Source organism: Strongylocentrotus purpuratus, unplaced genomic scaffold, assembly GCF_000002235.5.
Source record: "Strongylocentrotus purpuratus isolate Spur 01 unplaced genomic scaffold, Spur_5.0 spur5_scaffold_20, whole genome shotgun sequence".
NCBI classification, from domain to species: Eukaryota; Metazoa; Echinodermata; class Echinoidea; order Camarodonta; family Strongylocentrotidae; genus Strongylocentrotus; species Strongylocentrotus purpuratus.
In genome coordinates this window covers 21,442,764-21,463,946 of record NW_022145606.1, presented here as the reverse complement: position 1 = coordinate 21,463,946, position 21,183 = coordinate 21,442,764, and the positions used below count along the sequence as shown (strand labels likewise).

The 21,183-nt window shown below is 38.5% G+C and overlaps 1 protein-coding gene across 1 annotated transcript; it reads right to left on the bottom strand.

The window, feature by feature from the left end:
* Positions 1-1,124: 1,124 nt before the first annotated feature.
* LOC588529 (26S proteasome non-ATPase regulatory subunit 2) lies at positions 1,125-20,069 on the bottom strand. The gene is made up of 20 exons (XM_030993018.1): positions 19,937-20,069; positions 18,602-18,658; positions 17,562-17,726; positions 15,642-15,763; positions 14,849-15,076; positions 13,857-14,015; positions 12,898-13,042; positions 11,884-11,944; positions 11,060-11,212; positions 10,397-10,503; positions 9,356-9,483; positions 8,725-8,812; positions 8,203-8,365; positions 7,804-7,905; positions 7,023-7,258; positions 6,279-6,447; positions 5,438-5,659; positions 4,770-4,888; positions 3,370-3,484; positions 1,125-2,467 (listed from the first exon to the last, which is right to left on the bottom strand). The coding sequence occupies exons 1-20, from the start codon at positions 20,036-20,038 to the stop codon at positions 2,400-2,402; spliced, it is 2,709 nt and encodes a 902-aa protein (XP_030848878.1). The 5' UTR covers positions 20,039-20,069; the 3' UTR covers positions 1,125-2,399.
* Between the last annotated feature and the right edge of the window lie 1,114 nt (positions 20,070-21,183).

The window sequence follows — 21,183 nt, the reverse complement described above, 5'->3', positions numbered from 1 at the left end:
TTCAATAGTGTCTGCCAGTGAAGTCTAGCAAGTAAACAGGTTTCCTTGCATAATTTGAATATGAGGACACTGCTTACGTTTAAATTTCACAGATAGGACATACATGACATATTCATAATTCCTGCAAAGTTCTACAGCATTTGAGGTTGGCTGCAAAAGGGACATAGTACCTTTAAGCGAGGAAAGCCAGAATCGTTGTCTTACCTGGCAGCAAGTAGTGTCTGCAGTTCGCATTCTGACTATTGAAATACAATTATTTGTAGCAGATGAATGAAATAATTTGTATTCTGGCACTTCGCAACGACATATCCATTAGATTTTGTTACATTACAAAAATGGTCTATTGGTACACAAAAGACCTCCCTGAATGATTGAGTGCCTTATTTGAGAAGCTAGGTTAAAGCTTTGGAAATTCATTATTTTTTGCTTTGTATCCCAAGGATTAGAAATAGTGTATTGTTATGGGTTACTTTCATGTGTTACATTACAGTTTTAGAGACATTATATTTATCAGATATTAGTTTTCTCTCTAGATTTTTACCACATTGTCTTTCATGTCGAGTCTTAGCAATTTGTTAAATTTTAATGGGCTTTATTTCAAATTTGTGTTGTAAATAATCAAATTTGATGTTATTTATTTTAATGAAAATAAAATGAATTCATTCCATTCTCTATTAAGTTATCTTGTCATGTTTAATCATTTCCTCTTTGAAATGCATTTTATATTCTTTCAATGATTTCTCATACAGCTCTCACTCTCTCTTTGTCTGTCCATCTTCTTCTCTCTCTTTCTCTCTGTCCGTCTCTCTCTCTTTCTCTATCTCTCTGGTCCATGTCTATCTTTAATAATCTCTGCCTCTTTCTTGCTCTCTATTCTTCTTAGTCCTGAAGTTATCAGTTTATGCTAGTCTGTAAAATACCCTGCCTTTAAGTGGGTTTCTACTGCAGATAATTCTAAGTGTTGTATGTTATTGGAAAGCGTGACTTTTCCGCTCTGAAAAAAATGTAGACTGAACAAAAAACAGTCCATCCCTACAACTTAACATTAACAGTCTGGTCAAATTTACTTTTGTAATCATGACTCATGACCCAGTAAATGAATAAAACATATACATACAAACATGTGTGCTTTACACAAAACAATTTAATCTGTTTGAATGTTCATGCCTAAACAATGTATTCAGAATGCAACAATACAAATACATCATTACATCAAGTCAATATCTACACATTAATTATATAATTGGTCTTCTTTGAAAGCGGACCTTACATTAACAACCAGCTTTTTCATTAACAGGTAATAATATACAAAACGGAAAAGTAAAAAAAGAAAAAATTTAATTCAGGCATGTCATATGTCTTGAAAAGAATAAATTATGAATGTCTACATCATTTATTTTTTAGGCCTTGTATGAAACTGCTTTCCGAAAATCCTTGTGGCGTTGGAAAGTTTGACAGACATGTATCACTAATACCAGATTGTAAAACAACTTGCAGATAAACTGTCAATCATAAATTTTCTTCATATAGTTATTTGATTGCAAGCATTGTTCCTAAACAGGTTCAGGACCAAATTTGAATTCCAAAGAGAAAATGGTGGTTTCATAGTCGAAACAAAACAAAATGTGGGTGACCAGACCCTCCAACCGTAGCTTGAAGATGCAGATGAAATTCTATTCCCCTTTCTTCACGGCTACATGTCCTCGGGTTATAATGAATAAGGTTCTTTATACTGTCCTGAAATTTGTTAGTTTTGTTTTGTTGAGTAGTGATTTACATTGCAACATGTATTCAAGGAACCTGTACATAATGACCACCTGCCTTTGAAGACCACTTTTCTCAAAATGACTTCCTCGGGTGGTCTTTATATACAGGTTTCGCTTTATTTCACTAGATATATAAAGAGTCAAATACTAAGGTTGATTGTTTCATTATAAGACAAAAACCTCTTGGAAATTATCCATAGTGATGGTAATTATTAACGTTTCAGGCAAAACATAAAAATCCAGGTATTTTTCGTCAAAACTTACAGTATGCAAATATATACTGCCATGACAGGGTGTAATGAACAGTGAATAATTTTCCTTGAAATTAGGGCCTCGTTCAAATATGACAGAGCAAAACGGCGGTAGTTATTTCATGATGACATTGAGTGTAATATGCATCATATTTCTGTATCTCATAACACACAGCTCAGTGAATACATGCAAGTCTTTGCTGAACGCAGTTGCTATTCATTTGGATGGGTTTTTTTGCGGCAGTTTACAGTGTGATATGTGAACGAGGCTTCAAAGAAACATGTTTGTAGAATGTGGCCCATGGGTTTTTAAGTATGAACCCTACTTTCAAGGTCAGGGTCCCTGGATCTGGTTGCTAAGGACGGTAGACCCCGCCCGGAATCATTGCTCAAAATCTGGATTCTTCTTCAAGATGACAAATCCCTCCATGATAGGTGTGCCAGGAAGATCTGGAGAGGTACAAAGGGTTAAGGAAATTGTCTGCAGTAATGGATGACCTTGAATATTTTTGCACGCAACATAATCGTGTCGCCCTGAGTCATAAGACGAGGGCAATATGGTCCTTTTAATGAGATTGGGTATCTTCGCCTCAGATTCTAATCAAAATCCTGGAATTAAATCATGCTGCAATCATATAATTGTAAACCTTTATGTCAGTCAAGAATCCCATGACTTTTACAAGCTGGTCGCCAATCTTATTATTAAGATATTTATGATTGGAATTATTCAAAATTTCAAAAATCGTTTTCCCTTAACGGTTTTTTATAACACTATAACCTATGGTAAAACCAGTCAATCAATAACCACTAACCAATGGCGGTCTCCTGCGTTCATTGATTGGATTATATATTATATTATATGTGAGAGTATGTATAGGTGTATATGTGTATGTGTATGTATGTATGCATGTGCTATGTACAGTATATGTATATATATATATATATATATATGTATATGTATGTATATGTGCGTATATATGGATATATATATATCTATAAAAAAAGTTTAAGCTCACTTCCTTATTTTGTATTCATTATGTATCATGACTATATTGTTTATCTTATGAATTGTTTTGTATATTATCTTTGTAAACACATTTTATATTATGTATTGTATTATTTTGAACGCAGAAATAAAAACAAACAAACAAACAAACAAACAATAACCAATGACCCAAGTTTGGCGGTAATCAATCAATAAGATAACATGATCATGAGAACGGGACGTACGGACAGACAAACAATCAGAAAACATAATGCCTCCGGCTACTTCGTAACGGAGGCATAAAAATACCAGCAACAAAGCCATGTAATGTAAAATTGCCAATTTGCTACTGATTGATAAAGGATACATTCATCCGTAGCGAGCTCAGCTTTCTCTCCGTACGCTAGCAGGACCGGTGTTGTGTGCGTCTGGAATCCTGTGATGGTCTTGGGCTTGCCTGCCTGGCCGACCACATCTACAGACTGAGAAAGAAAAGAAAATCAAAGGTTTTAGTTGAATTCACTGATATTAAATTACCATTTATTTGGAATGAATAGTAGTAAGATAGGTCACACAAACATTACAGTAGTGGTGTGTTATGCATCAGGAACCCTGTGGTGGTCTTAGGCATGTGTAACTAAAAAACTATGTGCTTATTCTATACAAAACGAGTCTAATTCAATATTTACTATCCAATTAATTGTTTTTGTGTATGTATTATTTTGTCTTCTTGTGCCTTGAAGAATTATATTATATCAGGGATGCCAACCTTTCAGAGCACAAATCAGTAATCATAAGGCTAAAAATCAGTAATTTGGAGACAAAATCAGTAATTTTCTGCGCGACGCAAATTTTTCTGCACGCTGGCAAGCGCAGCTCCCGCAGGCAAGCGCGATAGCACAACAAGTTAAATAAAAGTAACATACCTGTTCATTAGTTGGTGTTACATGTGCATGTAACTCCATATTGAAAGTATTCTACTGAAAGACTGGATGAACTCATGACAAAATGTCTTGATATGTTACTATAGTCTTTTGCAGCGTCCTTGCACATGTAAGTTCATAAGTTGGTGTCAACTCCATATTTTCTTTGAAGGAACGATGCATTTCCATTTCTTACTGTATTCTTCTTTAAAAGTCTGTAACTTCTTGCCACGCTTCTTAGTTGTGGAAGACATGAGGATTGATCTCTAAATCCAACCAACATGAGTTCAGATTGTCGACGAAAATCGATGAACGCTGTGACAGCCTGTGAGAAATCCGACAGTGAACACGGCGCTAGCGTAGCGAGGCCTGGCGCTGGCCGCCCGGTAGCGGCGCGGCCAAGAGAGGTATTTCACCCGGCCCCCGCTCGCGAAGCTGTCTTTCTCTGCTGGGCACACACGCACACACGTACACAGTCAGAATATACAAAGACACACATGTATGCACCTGCACTGTGAAAGGGGTGTGCTAGATAACAAATTGTCCAATCGGAAGCCCTATGGGATTTCTATGCATGGATTCAAGGATGGCTGCGCTGCAATAGTCAAAAGTATGTGCTAAACCTTAAAGTGCTAATTTTGAAAATCGGCAAAATCGGCAAAATCTGGGATTTATGGTATGAAAATCGTACCGCCCGTAATCAGCCGATTTCCCGTAGAAATTACGGGAAATCCGTACTAGTTGGCATCTCTGTTATATGCCTGGTTCTCAATCATTCATATCATAAAGTAAATATGACATGATTTGGGAAATTTGTGAAAAGAAGAGCTTTTGCAGTACTTACCTGTCCGACTCTGACTTGTACAGGGAGCGGTCTCAGTTCTTCATCGAATGTTACAAGCATTCTCGGTCTCATTGCTGTCACCAGGCCGTACACCAGGTAGTGAGACTTGCTCAATATCGCTGATAGAAGGTTACAAAATAAATAAATATAAAATTCATATAATGACTGTCAAGAAATAATAGTTATACTAATCATAGTAAATACTAATGATAAGGATGATAATAATGATGTTACTACTAATAATTATCATCATCGTCATCATCATAATCATTAATCATCATAATAATTATAACAGTAATAATTTCTGGATAATTCTAAAGTGCTCACATCCACCATGTGAGGAGCTCAAAGTATAATCTCTCTAGCTTGGGTACATATGTGGTGCTCACAGCATTCAAGGAATTTCTTGAAGGAATATTGAAAGCCCATCAGAAAATTTGCTCAAGTGGTATTATCAATGACCTGACATTATACCCAGCAACAATTATTCTGGGCTCGAGTCGGTCTTAGGTTAGGTTTAAGGTTAGCTATAGTGTTGGGTTGAGGGTTGAAGTTAAGAAATCGATTAGTGTAGGAAAAAGTTGCAGGAGCAAGGTTCATACAATCACTCAAGGTGACTAAGTATTACATGCATATGGTGTGGTCATGTGATCTGTCATGTGACTCACTGTTCTTGACATCCAGGAATGCTAGTGTGGTAGCCAGTAGACCTCCCAGAGCCACCTGATTGAGTAGCTGCCTGTCGCTGTGGTACGGGGAGAGGGTCAGGGTGCCCTTGGCTAGATGGGTGAGCCCCTGAGCTAGACGGACCATGAACAGGTTGGCCGGGTCCTTGGCATGGTACTGAGCGAGCTGACGGAGCATGGCAGCCAGGCGGGCGTTGTTGGTACCTACGCCGAGAAGAAAAAAATTAATTGATTATCATTATTGATTTATCTGTCTATTTTGCATAGCTTAGAAGCCGTTGGAGCGACAATGTAATGGACATTGAGATACAGGTTCTCCAAAACGTTTTGTCTTCCGCTGTTCAAGTTATCTGCTCAAATGATATTCCTGATGTTATCAATCATGTCTTAGTTGGTCTGCAATATGATTGGAAAATGATTACGAAGCAAAGTGAGAGGGAGAGAGGAAAAGGTACATGAAAGGTATGTAAAAGTGTAATTAGGAAAGAAGAAGGGGAAAGAGTTAATTAGTCATGGAGATAGTTGATTGAAACATTCAGGCAGACAAAGAGACGGACAAAAAGAGAGAGAGAGAGGGAGAGTGAGAGAAACTTTTCTGAGGGAGAAGAGAAAGGAAGAATAAGAACAAGAAAAAAGGAAGAGAGGGGGATAAAAGAACGAGATTGAGAAACAAAGGTTAAACGACAGAAAGAGAAAGCATGGATTTAGACACCAAGTGAGACACAAATAAAATTATTGACAATGGAGAGGTGTATAGAGACAATAGTATAAAAGTTGGGCACGAACAAATTTTCAGAGGATGTGTGGCAGAAGTAGGACCTACCTGCTCCAACGATGCCCATAGCATAGATGGCGTTGTGAGCGACCTCGTTGTCGGGGTCGTGAGAGAACTTGCTGAGTGTATCGAGTATCTGGAGCTGAGGGTTAGAGACGGACAGCAAGGCTAGACCAAGAGGGACTGATCGTCTGATGACGGGCTCACCGTACCGTAACTAGGAGGGAAGAGAGTAATGATTGTATGAATGACCAACAGCCAATCTTGACCAATCAGGATCCATCCTTAGCTAACCAATCAGCACCATCTGACTGGTGCAGTGGATCTTTCCCAAGGGTATATTAATAATAATAATAATAATAGTTGGTTCTGATAAAGTGCTTTTCAGGACTACAGGCCCTCTCAAAGCGCTTTACAGATATATATTATTACCCTGGTCATCGGATTCAGGCTTACCTGCCCACAATGTATGCACATTCTCTACTCCCTGGGGAGCATTCCAGCCAGGCGTCATTTTTACAAGTGCACACTTGCTCATCTAACCACATTAACTTTCGCATCCTACCGGGTACCCATTTAACACCTGGGTGGAGAGTGGCAAATGTAGATCAATGTGAAGGACAAAGGACATATAAGTACCCCCATCAACCCATACACACTCATCGTATAAAAGATAGGCACAACCTACAGTGCACATGCACTAACCTAACCGTTAATCCATCACATTCAAACATAACATCAATCTCCTTTTATCAATGTTTTGTTTTGAAGCGACTTCTAAATTGAACTTACTAGATGTCCGAAGGCTCTCAGAGCCATTTCCGATCCAATCTCCTCCCCCATGGCAATCAGAGCGATACCAAGCACCGCTACGGCTTGATGTGATGTGTGATCCACTGGACCGTCATCTGATTTCTTCTCTTCTTTCTTCTTCTCCTCTTTCTTCTCCTTCTCCTCTCCGTCTTCGTCCTCGATGTGCTCGCTGCAGATGTGGAGGAGGTGCTGGACCTTAAGGACATTGCCAGTGCCTGAAAGCAATAGATGGATAGAGAGAAAGATAAGTCAAGAGGTAGATGGATGGACAGATAGATAGATAAATGGATAGAGAGATAGATAAATCAATAAATAGATGGATATAGAGGTAGATAAGTCAATAGATAGATAGATGGATTGACAGATTGAATTATAGATAGACAAATATCTAGAGAGGTGAAAAATTAACTAATTAATTGGTTGACTTGCGGTATGTCTAAAAAAAGAAGAAAAGAAAGAAGAATAATAATAATAAACAATATTTATAAGGCGCTTAATACTGGTGTCTCTAAGCGCACCATATTCTGACTTAACAATTATTTACCAAAACTTATAATAAACACACAACTTATACATCTGTTCTTTATTCAATAAATCATGCATATATAATAATAAAAAATAAGATAAGAGTGAGATCAAACAAAAGAAGAATTTTAAGAAGCAAAAACCTACAATGTACGACTGTAATTTTGAAAAAAACAGAATAAGTCCGGGAAAAACATAATGGTTGGCAGCTCTGTATATGAGTTAGGATACTCACCTGCGTATGCTACAACATCAACTAGAATCTTGGCAAATTCTTTGAAAGGGCTTGGGAGTACATCCAAAGCTGCAAGGGTGGCCTCAACTGCTTCTTGTTTGCCTATAATAAATTCAAAGAAGAATAAGATTATTAAATTCATTCAATATAATTCAGGTAAATCTTACTTGACCTAAGCAATTAAAAAATAACCTACATACATAGAACTGCACATTATTACAGCAAAAGAATAGAAAACATGGATATATATTGGTGCAATACTATAAAAGTAACTTGGAAGGTACCAGCATAATGTGTATTTACAAAGTAGCTTTGTCATCAATACAATTTCATGAGATACTTTTCTTTTTTGTTGTTGGGGGGGGGGGGGGGTTCTAAATATACTCCAAATAGACTCACCAAGGTACGTTAGAGCAAGACCCAGGGCCAGGTACCGAGCAAAGTTATCCTTGAGTTCTAGTTTGGTCTTCTCCATGAGGGTCTGAAGAATGGTGCTCGTCACCTCACCGTTACAGGTGCCGACGGCGATAAGACCTAGCGCTAAAGCTGTGATTCCTACAACCTGTCAAATATAATGCAGTTTGTGGGAAAAAGGGGGAAAATATAATAACACGCTTGGCCACTAGTGATACACTTACCGCCCCTTTTTAGCAATTACTGACCACCAAAACACCCAGGCAATAACATTTGTTCTTATTATCATCATTATTATGGAAATTAAATCAATCAATCAACAAATACAAATTCATACATAAATTAATTAATTAATGAATAAACAAATAAATAATCATAAACAAATAAATGCATAAATAAATACATGAATAAACAAATACATAAATGAATAAATATATAAATAAATATATAATTAATGATGAAATAAATATGTAAATGATTAAATAAATGCACTATTATATAGCTTACCTCCATGTTAGACTTTGTATCTGCTAAGGCTGGTAGAAGGAGACTAATCACGTCTTCTCTGTTTGATCCAGCATACGCCAGACCAAGACTGCAATCAAGAAAATTATCACAATTTTGTACATTACCTTACATATCTTTATCGCTCAATTCTGCTTATAATCAATTGTCTGTCATTTGTGTATGTTCTATCTAATACTTCTGTTCCTTTGTTTATAAAGCAGATGCTTCTATGTGATGTGATCTCTATATTTTGTTTGGTTTTTGTTGGCTGATTTCACAAGTGCACATTTAGCATTTGATTTCAAGTGGATTTGGGGCCTTGGGGACTTACAAATCTCATATATTATTATTATTATAATCACATTAGAAGCGACGTTGCAGTATTTCCCAATATCATATTATGGGTAGGCTCCGGTATTTTTAGTTCATAAACCAGGTGCCGGCCGCGACCATCAGCGTGGTCTTAAAAACTGCCATCACATGACCCTGTACCAACTCATGCCACATGACTTGCCTGAAATATTGTTGTGTGTTGTTAAAACTCACAATCAATAGTGTTTCGCGAAATTCACAAACAAAATAAACCCCATGGAAATAACTGCTTATACAGTATCGATGAGAGTACACTCACCCGAAGATTGCTCCTATCCTCATGACGTTGTTGTTATGAAGCACGTAGTCAGACAGGAGAGCTAGAGCTGGATCGCACTCATTTCTTACACCAGAATTTACAATGCCGCATGCTAGAAGAGCCCCAGACTGGTGAGAGAAAGGATTATGACAAAGGTAAGCGAGAGAATTTATACTTGTTTCTTACTTCTTTAACCCAAATTTACAATGTGGCATGCAGTTAAGAGTCTAAGACTGGTGAGAGAAAGGAACATGTGAACTGTAAGAGAAAGAAAGTACTCATTTCTGACACCTGGATTTACAATGCTGCTAGCTAGGAGAGTCTCAGACTGGTGAGAGAAATGGTCAGAAAGAAGGTAAAGAAAAGAATCCAGATTCACCCTCCCCTCTTAACCTAGGCCATGGAGCAAAAAAATATAATGGCATGTAAATAGAGAATCTCAATACAAATATAAATATGAAATTTTGTTTTCAAAGCTTGAAGCGTTCATGAATAATCGCCTAATTAAACATGAACAGAGAAAAAAGGTATACAGGTGGAGAGGTATATGGGGAGAGATCAAGAGAGGGGAAGGAAAAGACAGGTGACAGAGAGGGGGAGAGGAGGGAGAAGGAAAAGGGAGAGGGTGAGAAGGAGATATAGAAATGGAGAGGTAGATGGGAAGAGGTGGAGAGGGGGAGGGAGAAGGAAAGATGACAGGGGGAGGGAGAGAGAGAGAGAGAGAGAGAGAGAGAGAGAAACAGGGTGAGGGAAGTGGGGAGAGGTAGAGAGAGGGGAGAGAGAGAGAGAGGGGAGAGGGAGAGAGAGGGGAGAGGTAGAGAGAGGGGAGAGGTAGAGAGAGGGGAGAGGTAGAGAGAGGGGAGAGGGAGAGAGAGGGGAGAGGTAGAGAGAGGGGAGAGGTAGAGAGAGGGGAGAGAGAGAGAGAGGGGAGAGGTAGAGAGAGGGGAGAGGTAGAGAGAGGGGAGAGAGAGAGAGAGAGAAAGGGAGCGGGGTGAAAGAGGGGAGACGGAGGAGAGGGAGAGAGGGAGTGTGTGTAATTACCTTGATATAATCTTCCGATGAGTAGAGGTATTTATCAATCTGAGTAAGACCACCGTCCACATCCCATAAGAGCACCATGCCTAGAGAAGCCGTCGTACTCATCATACCTAAACAAAAATTGTAATTCAAAACATATAGAATGATACAATTTCCACATTTATGATCTCAATAACAAGATCAGCTCATAATGTAGTCTTTTATCAAACACACGGTTGCAATAAATGAATGAAAGAAATTAATAGTTCTTGGAAATCTTAAGTTTTCTCACCATGCATTGTGTTGAAATATACTTACATCACCAAAGTTTCAAAACTTTCAATAGCATAGTGTGAAAGTATAACGGAATATTGGGGTAGTAGTATAGCAGTAATCAGGCCCCAGTTTCACAAAACTTGTTATTCTAAATATCTAGGACAAAATAGCTCTCAGCCAATCAAATGCCATGATTTCAGTAGCTTATAAGTAACAATTATTGTAACTAGCTATTGATAACAAGTTTCATGAAACAGAGCCCAGATCCTCCGCTGACTCTCAATATGACTTTCGCTATACACATGGCAGACAAAGATTACAGTCGCCACCCTCCCCCGCTGTTCGCCATCCAGGCTCAAGTTTAAGGGATACAATAAAACTGTAAAAATGAAATTCCTCTTCATTATTTACCGTGTTCCTTGTTCTTGTAGATCCATTTGTTGCCGTCGTCTGTGAGTAACTTGTCCTGTCCAAACCCAGCATTCAGGAAACCGTTCACAAAAGACGCAGCGAGGTTCTGCCTGGCCGAATCCACTTGAGAACCGCTTGGGGCAAACGAGGGCCCTGTCAAAGAAAAAGTTTCAAAAAGGAAAGTTTGAATTCAAAGAAAGAGGCATTGTTTGGACAGTGACCCAAAATTTGTTCCTGAACTTTACTTCATCAATGATATGGTGCTCCTCACTGGCTTCTGCGACAAAAGCTAAAGGCGTTATTTCATCAAAAATAATAGGGTTAGGGAGAGGGTTGCTGTGCGTCAGGCTTTGGGTTAGATACAGTGCTGGGTCCAGGGTTGAAGTTAGGAATGAGGTAAGTGAAGGAAGTGACCGCTGAGCAAATGTTGCTGTACCATGTAGTATTGTTGTATGATATACCTAACTAGCAAGGATAGAGATAGAATAACTTGTGTCCAAGGACGTAACTAGTTCCAATTCCTAGATTAATCAATCAATCTTGTAATTTCAGTCTTGTAAACTTGACAATTGATGTATTACTGACTATTACCCTTTAATACTAACGTTTGATCATAACATTTCAAAGCTTAAGAAGAAAGGTACTAAAAACTATTGGATATTTTAATGTGCTCCAATATTAGCCTGGATGATTACAAGGTCATAGAAAATGCAGGAGATGTCCTATGACCCGACCACACAGTCCTGAGGACACATAGTCACCCACATGCAAATACGCAGGGTGAGATCTGACCATAGCATAAACGTAATCTATAAGAAACTTACTGGTTGATTCCAAGTGGCTCTTGTAGATATCTTCTGGGACTTTGGGCTCCATAATATCAAGCTGAAAATAAACAAAGAAAAGTTGAGGTTGAAGAAAAACATCGTTCTCTCTGAATTATCTTTCTTTATTCATCAATATCTGTATAGCTGACCACATCTATGCCATGTACTACAACCTGTATTATTACTACCCCTACTCTTACTGCTGCTACTACTAATACTACTTCTACTGCTACTACTACTGCTGCTGTTACTACTACCACTACCACTACTACTACTACCACTACCACTACCACTACCACTACCACTACCACTACTACTACTACTACTACTACTACTACTACTACTACTACTACTACTACTACTACTACTACTACTACTACACTACTACTACTAATACTAATACTACTACTACTACTACCACTACCACTACTACTACTAATACTACTACTACTACTACTACTACTACTACTACTACTACTAATACTACTACTACTACTACTACTACTACTACTACCACTACTACTACTACTACTACTACTACTACTACTACTACTACTACTACTACTACTACTATAACTACTGCTACTGCTACTACTACTACTACTACTACCACTACCACTACCACTACCACTACCACTACCACTACCACTACCACTACCACTACTACTACTACTACTACTACTACTACTACTATAACTACTGCTACTGCTACTACTACTACTCCTTCTACTGCTACTACTACTGCCGCTGCTACTGCTGCTGCTACTACTACTACTCCTACTACTACCACCACTACCATACAAATAATTTGTTCTAGTATGAGCAAGGATCTTACCTCTCTAGCTAGAGCAAGAAAGTGTGTAATGATCTCAACAAGGTCAATAAAATCATCTACTTTTACGACAACGACTACTCCTACTACTACTATGTCTAATACTACTACTAAAACTTCCACTACTACCACTACCTACAATACACATATTATCTTTTCTAGTATGAACAAGACCTTACCTCTCGAGCTAGAGCAAGAAAGTGTGTGTTGAGTTGAGTATTAGACATGATCTCAACGAGGTCATCGTAATCTTCGGTCTCCTCTGGAAGTTCTAAGAAGATCTGTTGGGATCCCAACATGTAGGCTAGCTGCTTCTGGACCAACCTAGGGGTTAATGGTCAGAGGTTAAGAGGTCAAAAGGTGAGAAGGCCACAATGAGTAAGAGCCTACTTAACATGGTCCGGTGGCTAGTATCCAGGATGATATTCATCTACACTCACATAATGAGAATGGAAACGCTCACTATCATATTAGACCTTTCAAAGAACTCAACCTTCTCTTTGACTGGCTTATGATAAGTCTTTATTTAATATTGCTCAAAGCATAAAACAGCAAAGCAAATGTACAAAATGATGGATACATACATTTTTATAAACAAAGGTACAATGAAAGACAAGTGGCCATATGACATACTTATCAAAAATGGCATCCATTTAAATTTCTTGGGTGGAGAGTGGCAAATGCTCATTTATTGTATTTCAGATTACCCTGTGATACAGTTGCGCTAGGATTGCGTCTCTTATTTTTAACCGCACACAGATTAAATCTTACACACCACTGTGAATTCAACTGCACAACTTTTAAAGTACGAAGATACACCCCCCGCAACATGGTGTCCTGGGGAGTGTTTCAAAAAGACTAAGATCGACTATGGCAGGCCAATTATGCCACTGGTTGCTCTCACCATTGGTCTTTCAATTATGATCTTTAGACAATGTTTTTCCCTTCAATAATGAATTATCAAAAAAGGTAAATTCTGAAGATTTGTGACCACGATTTCAACATCCCTTGAAAATCCAATGCCAGGATTGGTAAGAGGAACTAGTGGCTGCTATAAGTGAGTCCAACTTAAAGTCGATCTTTGTCTTGGTGAAAAACCACCCTGTACATCTGCAGGAGCAGAAGAGACATGACTTACTTGTCTTGGCAGGAGGTGAATATCTTCTCTATGAGCTCCACATCGTTCAGCCTGATCGCCAGCCTCATAGCTTCGGGATAGCTGTTGAACTTCCTGAAAATATCCAGGGCCGTTCTCAACAGGATGGAGTCTTCTGGTTCTGGGACATAGTTAACACAGCTACAAGGAGATGAAATTTCAAAGAGGCATGTGAATGGAGCTACATCCAAGGATAACTGTTTTTATAAAACATATCATTTGCATATACAGTGGAACCTGTCTATAAAGACCACCCAAGGGAGACAAGAAAGTGGTCTTTATAGGCAGGTGGTCTTTATGTACAGGTTCCTTTGGTACATGTTTCAAGGAGGAACTGTTTTCAAGGGAAACAAAACATGTGGTCTTTGTAGACAGGTGGTCACTATAAGAGCAAGTTTGACTGTAATTAGAACAAAGTGTTCTCTTTCAGAAGTAAGCCCTGTCGACATAATTTGATATCTTAAATTCCCTGAAAAAGGGAAGTGCAGTATGATTTGCAATAACATCTCACAAAATATTTAGCAAAATACTATGTGAGAATATAGTCAACAAAGCCTTGATAGAGATTCTGTTTGGTGAAATGTACCGGTAATGGCTCATTTAAAAAAAAAAAAAAAAATTCAAAATATAAGAAAGCATTAGAAAATATAAGAAATTAAATGCTAAGAAATCGCATACATGCTTCCTTAGCAGACAGGTAAAACAATCATCAAATATTTATAAAAAATCAGTCTTTCGCAACTACTGCTCAAATTGGCAATACCTGATATAAGAAAGCACTAACATGCTTACTTAGCAGACAGGTAAAACAATCACCAAACATCATCAAAATCAGTCTTCCGCAACTACTGCTCAAATTGGCAATACCTGATATAAGAAAGCACTAACATGCTTACTTAGCAGACGGGTAAAAACAATCACCAACACATTGTCAAAAATCAGTCTTTCGCAACCACTGCTCAAATTGGCCATACCTGATAAGATAGAGGCAAACTCGAGGGAAGACATTCTTGTCGACGTAGTCCTGAAGGATGTCCAGTTGCTCTATCTCCATGATAAGGTCACAGGCCTCCGCCTCGGCGTTGTGCTGCATGTGGTAGGGTACGATCTCCTTGGCTAGGGTCAGGAGCTTCTCGCGCTGGACCTGGTCCTTCTCGGCATCGGTCTCGTTCCAGACCTGGCCTATCTCACCCGCAAGGTGCCTGATATAATAATAATAGGTTCATTTTATACTACTATATTATATACTGTACTGTGCAGCTTCCATGTGCAGTGGGTCATAATTCGCTGACACCGTACCGATGGAAATACTCTTAAAGAGTGAACAAGTATCAGACACAGCGAATTGGATGTCCCTATACCCCTGGTCTCTCTGAGAGACTTTGGGTGAGGGAAAATTTACGATGATGACTTTTTCCATCAAACGCTCCATACGGTTGTAAAAGTGAAGGCCACTTTAGGTGATTGAGAACATCTTTAATTAGGTGAGGAATCGTGATGGCTCAGTGGTAGAGCAGTGGGCTTGTAACCGCGAGGTCCCTGGTCCAAAACCCGTTCAATGCGATCGTGCCCTTTGGGAAGGCATCAATCCTCATTATCAAGTCCCTTGGAGAGAACTTAAAGCCGTCTGTACCCTGGTTGTTTACTTACAAGCATATACAGTACATGCTTTCTTAGCAGTCAGGTAAAACAATCATCATCAAACAAAACAAAATCCCTGAATGGTTGTACCCTTGAGAAACCGGATTTACATGTCTCTAATATTACCTTGCGTATTCATGGCCCCATGATGCGATGTCCTCTTTGGATCCGACCAAGCGGAAGTTGAGACAGTCTTTGTTATCACTCAAGGTCATGCCCAACACAGAGATAATGTCTGCACAGAAACACTGCAAATGAAGAAAAAAAAAACACTGATGTAATGGAAAGAATCCCATTGGTTAGAATTGGAAATGTTTAATCATGTTAAAATGAAAAACAGCTTGGCTGATTCGATTGTTTCTTTTCTATTCTGTATAAATATGTCAATTAAATAAATAAATAAATAATATTAAATAATAAGTATTTGTAAAAAGCCATATCCATTTCCCAAAATAATGAAAACGCTGAGGGGGTACATGAACATATAAACTGTCATTAAATGTTAAGTGCAATACAAAGTACATGAACAATATAATCATTATCAAGAAGAAAAACATAGAACCTCCAAAAAAGAAGTTGATGTAAGGATACACTAAGGAAATATACATGAATTGCATAAATACAATGAAAGAGTCATTAAGAAACATGATAGAGAAACAGGTTGACTGAGAGCCTTTTTTTTCTTCTTCCTTTGTAGACTGTAGAGGGCAGTATGCAGAAGAGAGAGGAAAAAGCGCGGGCCTGAGATCACGTGATATTCACGTGACTATTACGTGATTTTTTTTCCCTCTCTAGCTGCGAGCTGCCGCATTCTGCGCTGCATGCATGACAACTACGTCTCATTTCAAAATGATGGCTAGCTGAACTCGATATCGAGTACGTAGCTCATGAAATATCATTATTTCTGTAAGATATTATGAATATCTATAGTATTATTTGTCAAAGCAAATAATTATTTTACGGTAATTTTGTTGAATTGGAGTCCCTTAAAGTCTTCCGTGATGTTTTTTAATTGGTTTAATGCTTATTGTTCCGATCAGGTCGGATGACGGTGTAGCGATTTAAACGTGCATATCAAGCTTGACTCGTAACTTCTGCTTGCCGTTATACACGCATTTTTTAGAACGAACGAAAGGCACTTCAATGTTATTTCAAGAGCTCTAATTTATTTTCCTTCATCAAACTATCAAGGATAAACCATTATGTTGTGGATATATTTTGACAATTAAATTAATGCCTTTAGTATTACGATTTAATTGCAATAGTCTGATCAATATTTTAGTCTTGTGTGTGGCATTTTCTTGCTCTGTCTTCAGTGGGTCATAGATCTATTTCCACTTCCGTTTCTGAACGCACTCGATCGGTACCACGAAGCGTGATTCCTTTCTTGCAGCCTCAATTTTAGAGCGATAAAAACACCTACCGTCAATTGAAACAATATCCATTTATTTCTAAAGCATATTTATTTGATTATATTGAAATATAAGTTTGTGAATTCCATATTTTTAGTTCTATATTTCAAAATATCAGTGTGAAATTTAATTTTGAAAAACCGAAACCCGAAAACCAAAAACCGGGTTTCAGCTCGACGGTCGGGGCCCGGGCGGGGACCCGTTTCGACTCAGGCCTACTTGTTTGTCGTGTACACAAATATCATATTACTTTTTGTTCTTCTCCAAAGCAACTTCTCCCTTGGGAACTTCTCAAAACACTGATAACACATTATTATGTAGATCCTCTAAAAAGAAATATCCCATTGATTAATACATTTTTCTAAATGTACACATTTGTATTTTTACGTTGGAACAAATGGGAGAGTTGCTCACCACTACATCGCAGTGACCTCATTGCTTCAGCCAATTTGAATTTCCCTTACGTATCAATGTGATTACAGCTTTTTTAGAAAATTCATAACTTTCTTATTGTGATTAAATTTTGTTCTCTAATTTTGGGGTGAATGAATATAACCCATTCCCTCCTGGAACCTGGTGGCCCCTGTATCAAACCTATGAGAATAAGAGATTTCAGTAGTAAACAGGTTAATACCTTGTTATCACCGACAGCCATGTTTTCAAAGATCTCCTTGAGAGTGTCGTAGTGAGGGCGAAGGAACTTGAGAGGCTTTGGAACCGAGGTCATCGAACTTGTCGACGCTCTTATCATCGTCCTCAACTGTTCCAGGGCGGGGCGATAGAGGGAGGTATCCTTCTCCTGTAAATGAAAAGCAAGAATTGAAGAATGTGTGACAATGCAAACTGATCATAGTCTCTATTTTCTCTATCAAATTGCTGCAGTTTAACGTAAATCGGGCTAGAGACTGCATTACTTGCTCATCTGTGACACTACGTCGGCAATGTCTTTTGTGAGGAGTGCAACTGCCTATTAAAATTATCCATTAGAGAACATATCATTTTCATTTAAACTGGTTTAAACTGGTTTTTACTGGTTTAAACTAGTTTTTACTGGTAAACACATCAAGCTGCTATATCTTTCTATGTACCTGTCAGTGGATAAACACACAATTATCTAAAAATAACTACATAAAATAGGCCCTCTTGGTAATGTAATCAATCTAATGAATGAGTCTCTGTTATGAATGATTTCATTTATCCATTACAAATAACTGTATTTCAATAGGCAGAATGCAAATTGCATACATTACATGTACATGTTGTGCTAGCCATATTTGTCCTACTTAACTAGCAAGAACTAAAGTATGCAATGGACCTAGGTACTAACCTATATATTAAAATTTATGGATATTTTGATCCTGGGGCCCTAGTGACATTGTATTCCATTAACCTGTCATTTATGAATAACCTACAATATTTGGAATCCAGTCTGCATACATTTCTTGTTACTATGTAGGGCAAGCCTTGGGCAAGTTTTCAAGTTTGTTTTGTTAGTAAACAGGTCTATTCACATTCTGAGTATTGAAATACATTAATGTATAATATCAAAGCTCGCTGCTTAGTAATCTTGAAAATCTGAATACATAATGAAAATGGCTTATAACATAGCTTCAAGGTTAACTACTTATCAGCTACATGTACAGACTGAAATCTGTTCTGTGTGAACAGGCTTACCTGTAACCTCTCCACTAGCATTGTCAGCTCTTCTTGAAGCGTCTTGTCTTCCTCAGACTGTTCACACACAAAAAAAAGAGAAGAAAACCGATATGAAAAGTGCCAAGTAAAACTAAAAGAATTGTAATAACCTAAACTTTTGTGGCAAGAAACTTTGTGCAATTGTTGAATGAAAGCCATCTGTCTAGCATTAAAATTTTGCACCTTACAATAGTTTATAATTTGATTCAATCCTGTGGCTGTAGAGGCATTTACAAAATTCATAAATACAACCCAATATTTTCTCACTGTCTCAGACTTATTGTCAGTAGGGGCGCTGGTCCTAGAATGAGGATCATCCTCATAAACAAGGATATCCTCATAAACGCAGACAAACTATGTCCTGAAAAATAAGGGTTGTCTGCATTTTCGAGGACGTTTTTTATCATCGGCGCTCTGGGGGGTTTCATGTTACAGAACGGCCTGCTGCCAATGGCAAAAATGGATTCCCCGGGGGAAAGCAACCCTAATTCACCGTCTACTTTTATGGGTTGTCCGTCTTCCCAAGGATATATTGCTCATAATGTGAAGGTCTCTTTACAAAGTTAATGTAAAATGCATCAAGAAAATCATTGCAGAATCCATTTTTTGCATCGCTAATGCACCGATCAAAAATGTGAAACGTCTGCGAAAATGCACACGGTCCTTATTTTTGAGGACGCATTGGTCCTTGTTTATGAAGACGATCCTTATTCTCGGACCAGCGCCCCTACCGATTGTCTGATGTGTTTTCAAGTCAATTTTTTAAATATATTTTTGTGTATGAATTTGCACAAAGCAATCCATCAAATATAATATTTTGAAAGGGAAAATGTCAATCAAATGTCATACAATCAGATGGTGGTACTTTTTATTTACAATTTTGAGGAAATCTGCTCTCAAAATGAAGATTTCCAGACCCTGTTCGGTTAGTTGTTCGACAAGTTCACATTTTTTCGGAAAGGATGCAATTCGCAAATGACTGCAAAATCTGTCCATATTTTCATTATTTCACACCATATTCCAAAGAAAATTTTGTCATCGTGTAATTTGATGTTCATTTTTTCATTGGAGATATCAGATTTTCGAAATCTAAATAGCGAACCATGAACATGCGCAAACTAGCCTAGTCACACGAACGGTCACACAACCATTATACACAATTTTAGCCTGGTCCCATCCGCTCCTTTTCATGATGTTTTCATAAAACTTGCATTGTCATCATCAGTAGACAGCATTGAACCTTTACTTTCTGAAATCCCTATAATAAACAAAACCATAACGCTCACATTAAATTAAATAATGACTGATTCTTACCAAATCCTGCTCCTTTTCATCTTCGGTCTTCTTGTCATTTTTGTCATTTTTGTCACTTTTGGGCTCCGGTTTCTTCTCCTCTTGCTTCGTTGTGTCTGCCATGATGATTTAGAACCGACTTTCAAATTTTGAACGAAAGATGGCGCTACACAAAAGAGCCCAGCGCAGCTAGAGAGAGAGAGAGAGAGATCCTTATACTAGACCTACATGCACTTTTTTTTTAAACGGATCTCAATGAAAAAGTCGACATGAATTAAGCCACTCGACCCTATATAATTGCAAACCTATAGATCTATATATATCACCCAGAGGCGGCCTCCGGGGGGGGGGGGGGGGGGGGGGGGGCAGTGGGGGCCCATCAGGCGCGTACGCAGGATTTTTTCAAGGGGGGGGTTTTAACATTTATAAATCGGTCCGAAAATTTCGCAACGACTCAGCCAGCCGCTGAATAAGCGGGGGGGGGGGGGGGGGGGGGGGGGGGGGGGGGGGGGGGGGGGGGGGGGGGGGGGGGGGGGGGGGGGGGGGTAAGAGGACACTTTTTTTTTTTTTTTTTGGTCTCGAAATTTGGAAATTTGACATTTTGCTCCGTTGGGGGGGGGGGTAAGGTCACCTTTTTTAGGTCGGCCATGGGAATAATTTTTTTTTTTTTTTTTTTTTTTTAATAATTAAAAAAAAAAAAAAAAAAAAAAAAAAAAAAAAATCCAAAAGGGGGGGGGGGGGGGTTTTAGGTTTTTTTAGGGGGGTTTACACACAAAAAAATTCCAAAGGGGGGGGTTTAACCCCCCAAACCCCCCCCCCCTGCGTACGCGCCTGGGGCCCATACCCCTCCACTTTTTCAAGTACACCAAAAGTGCCCGTTTTGACGTACTAGGTGCCCCTACAACTTCGTAAGAAGTGCTTTTACATAGAAAAATTGCCCATTTTACTTTGAAAACGAGCCCCTATTACTTTTCACCTATGATAAGTGCAACTTTTATTTTGACAAATGTCCCTTTTCCACCGACAAGTTCACATTTTCCTTTGCAATAAGTATCAATTTTCCATTTTCATAGGTGCCCTTTATAATCTCAGTGCCCCTTTTGAGGTACGAGAAGTGCCCCTTTTTACTTTTGATAAGTACTCACTTCACCTCTGATATAGTTTCCCTATTCAAATTTGAGAGGTGCCCATTTGACTTTGACAAGTGCACCTTTTCTCTGTAAGAAGTGCCCTTTCCCTGTCTAAATAACTACCTCTTTCTCACTCTG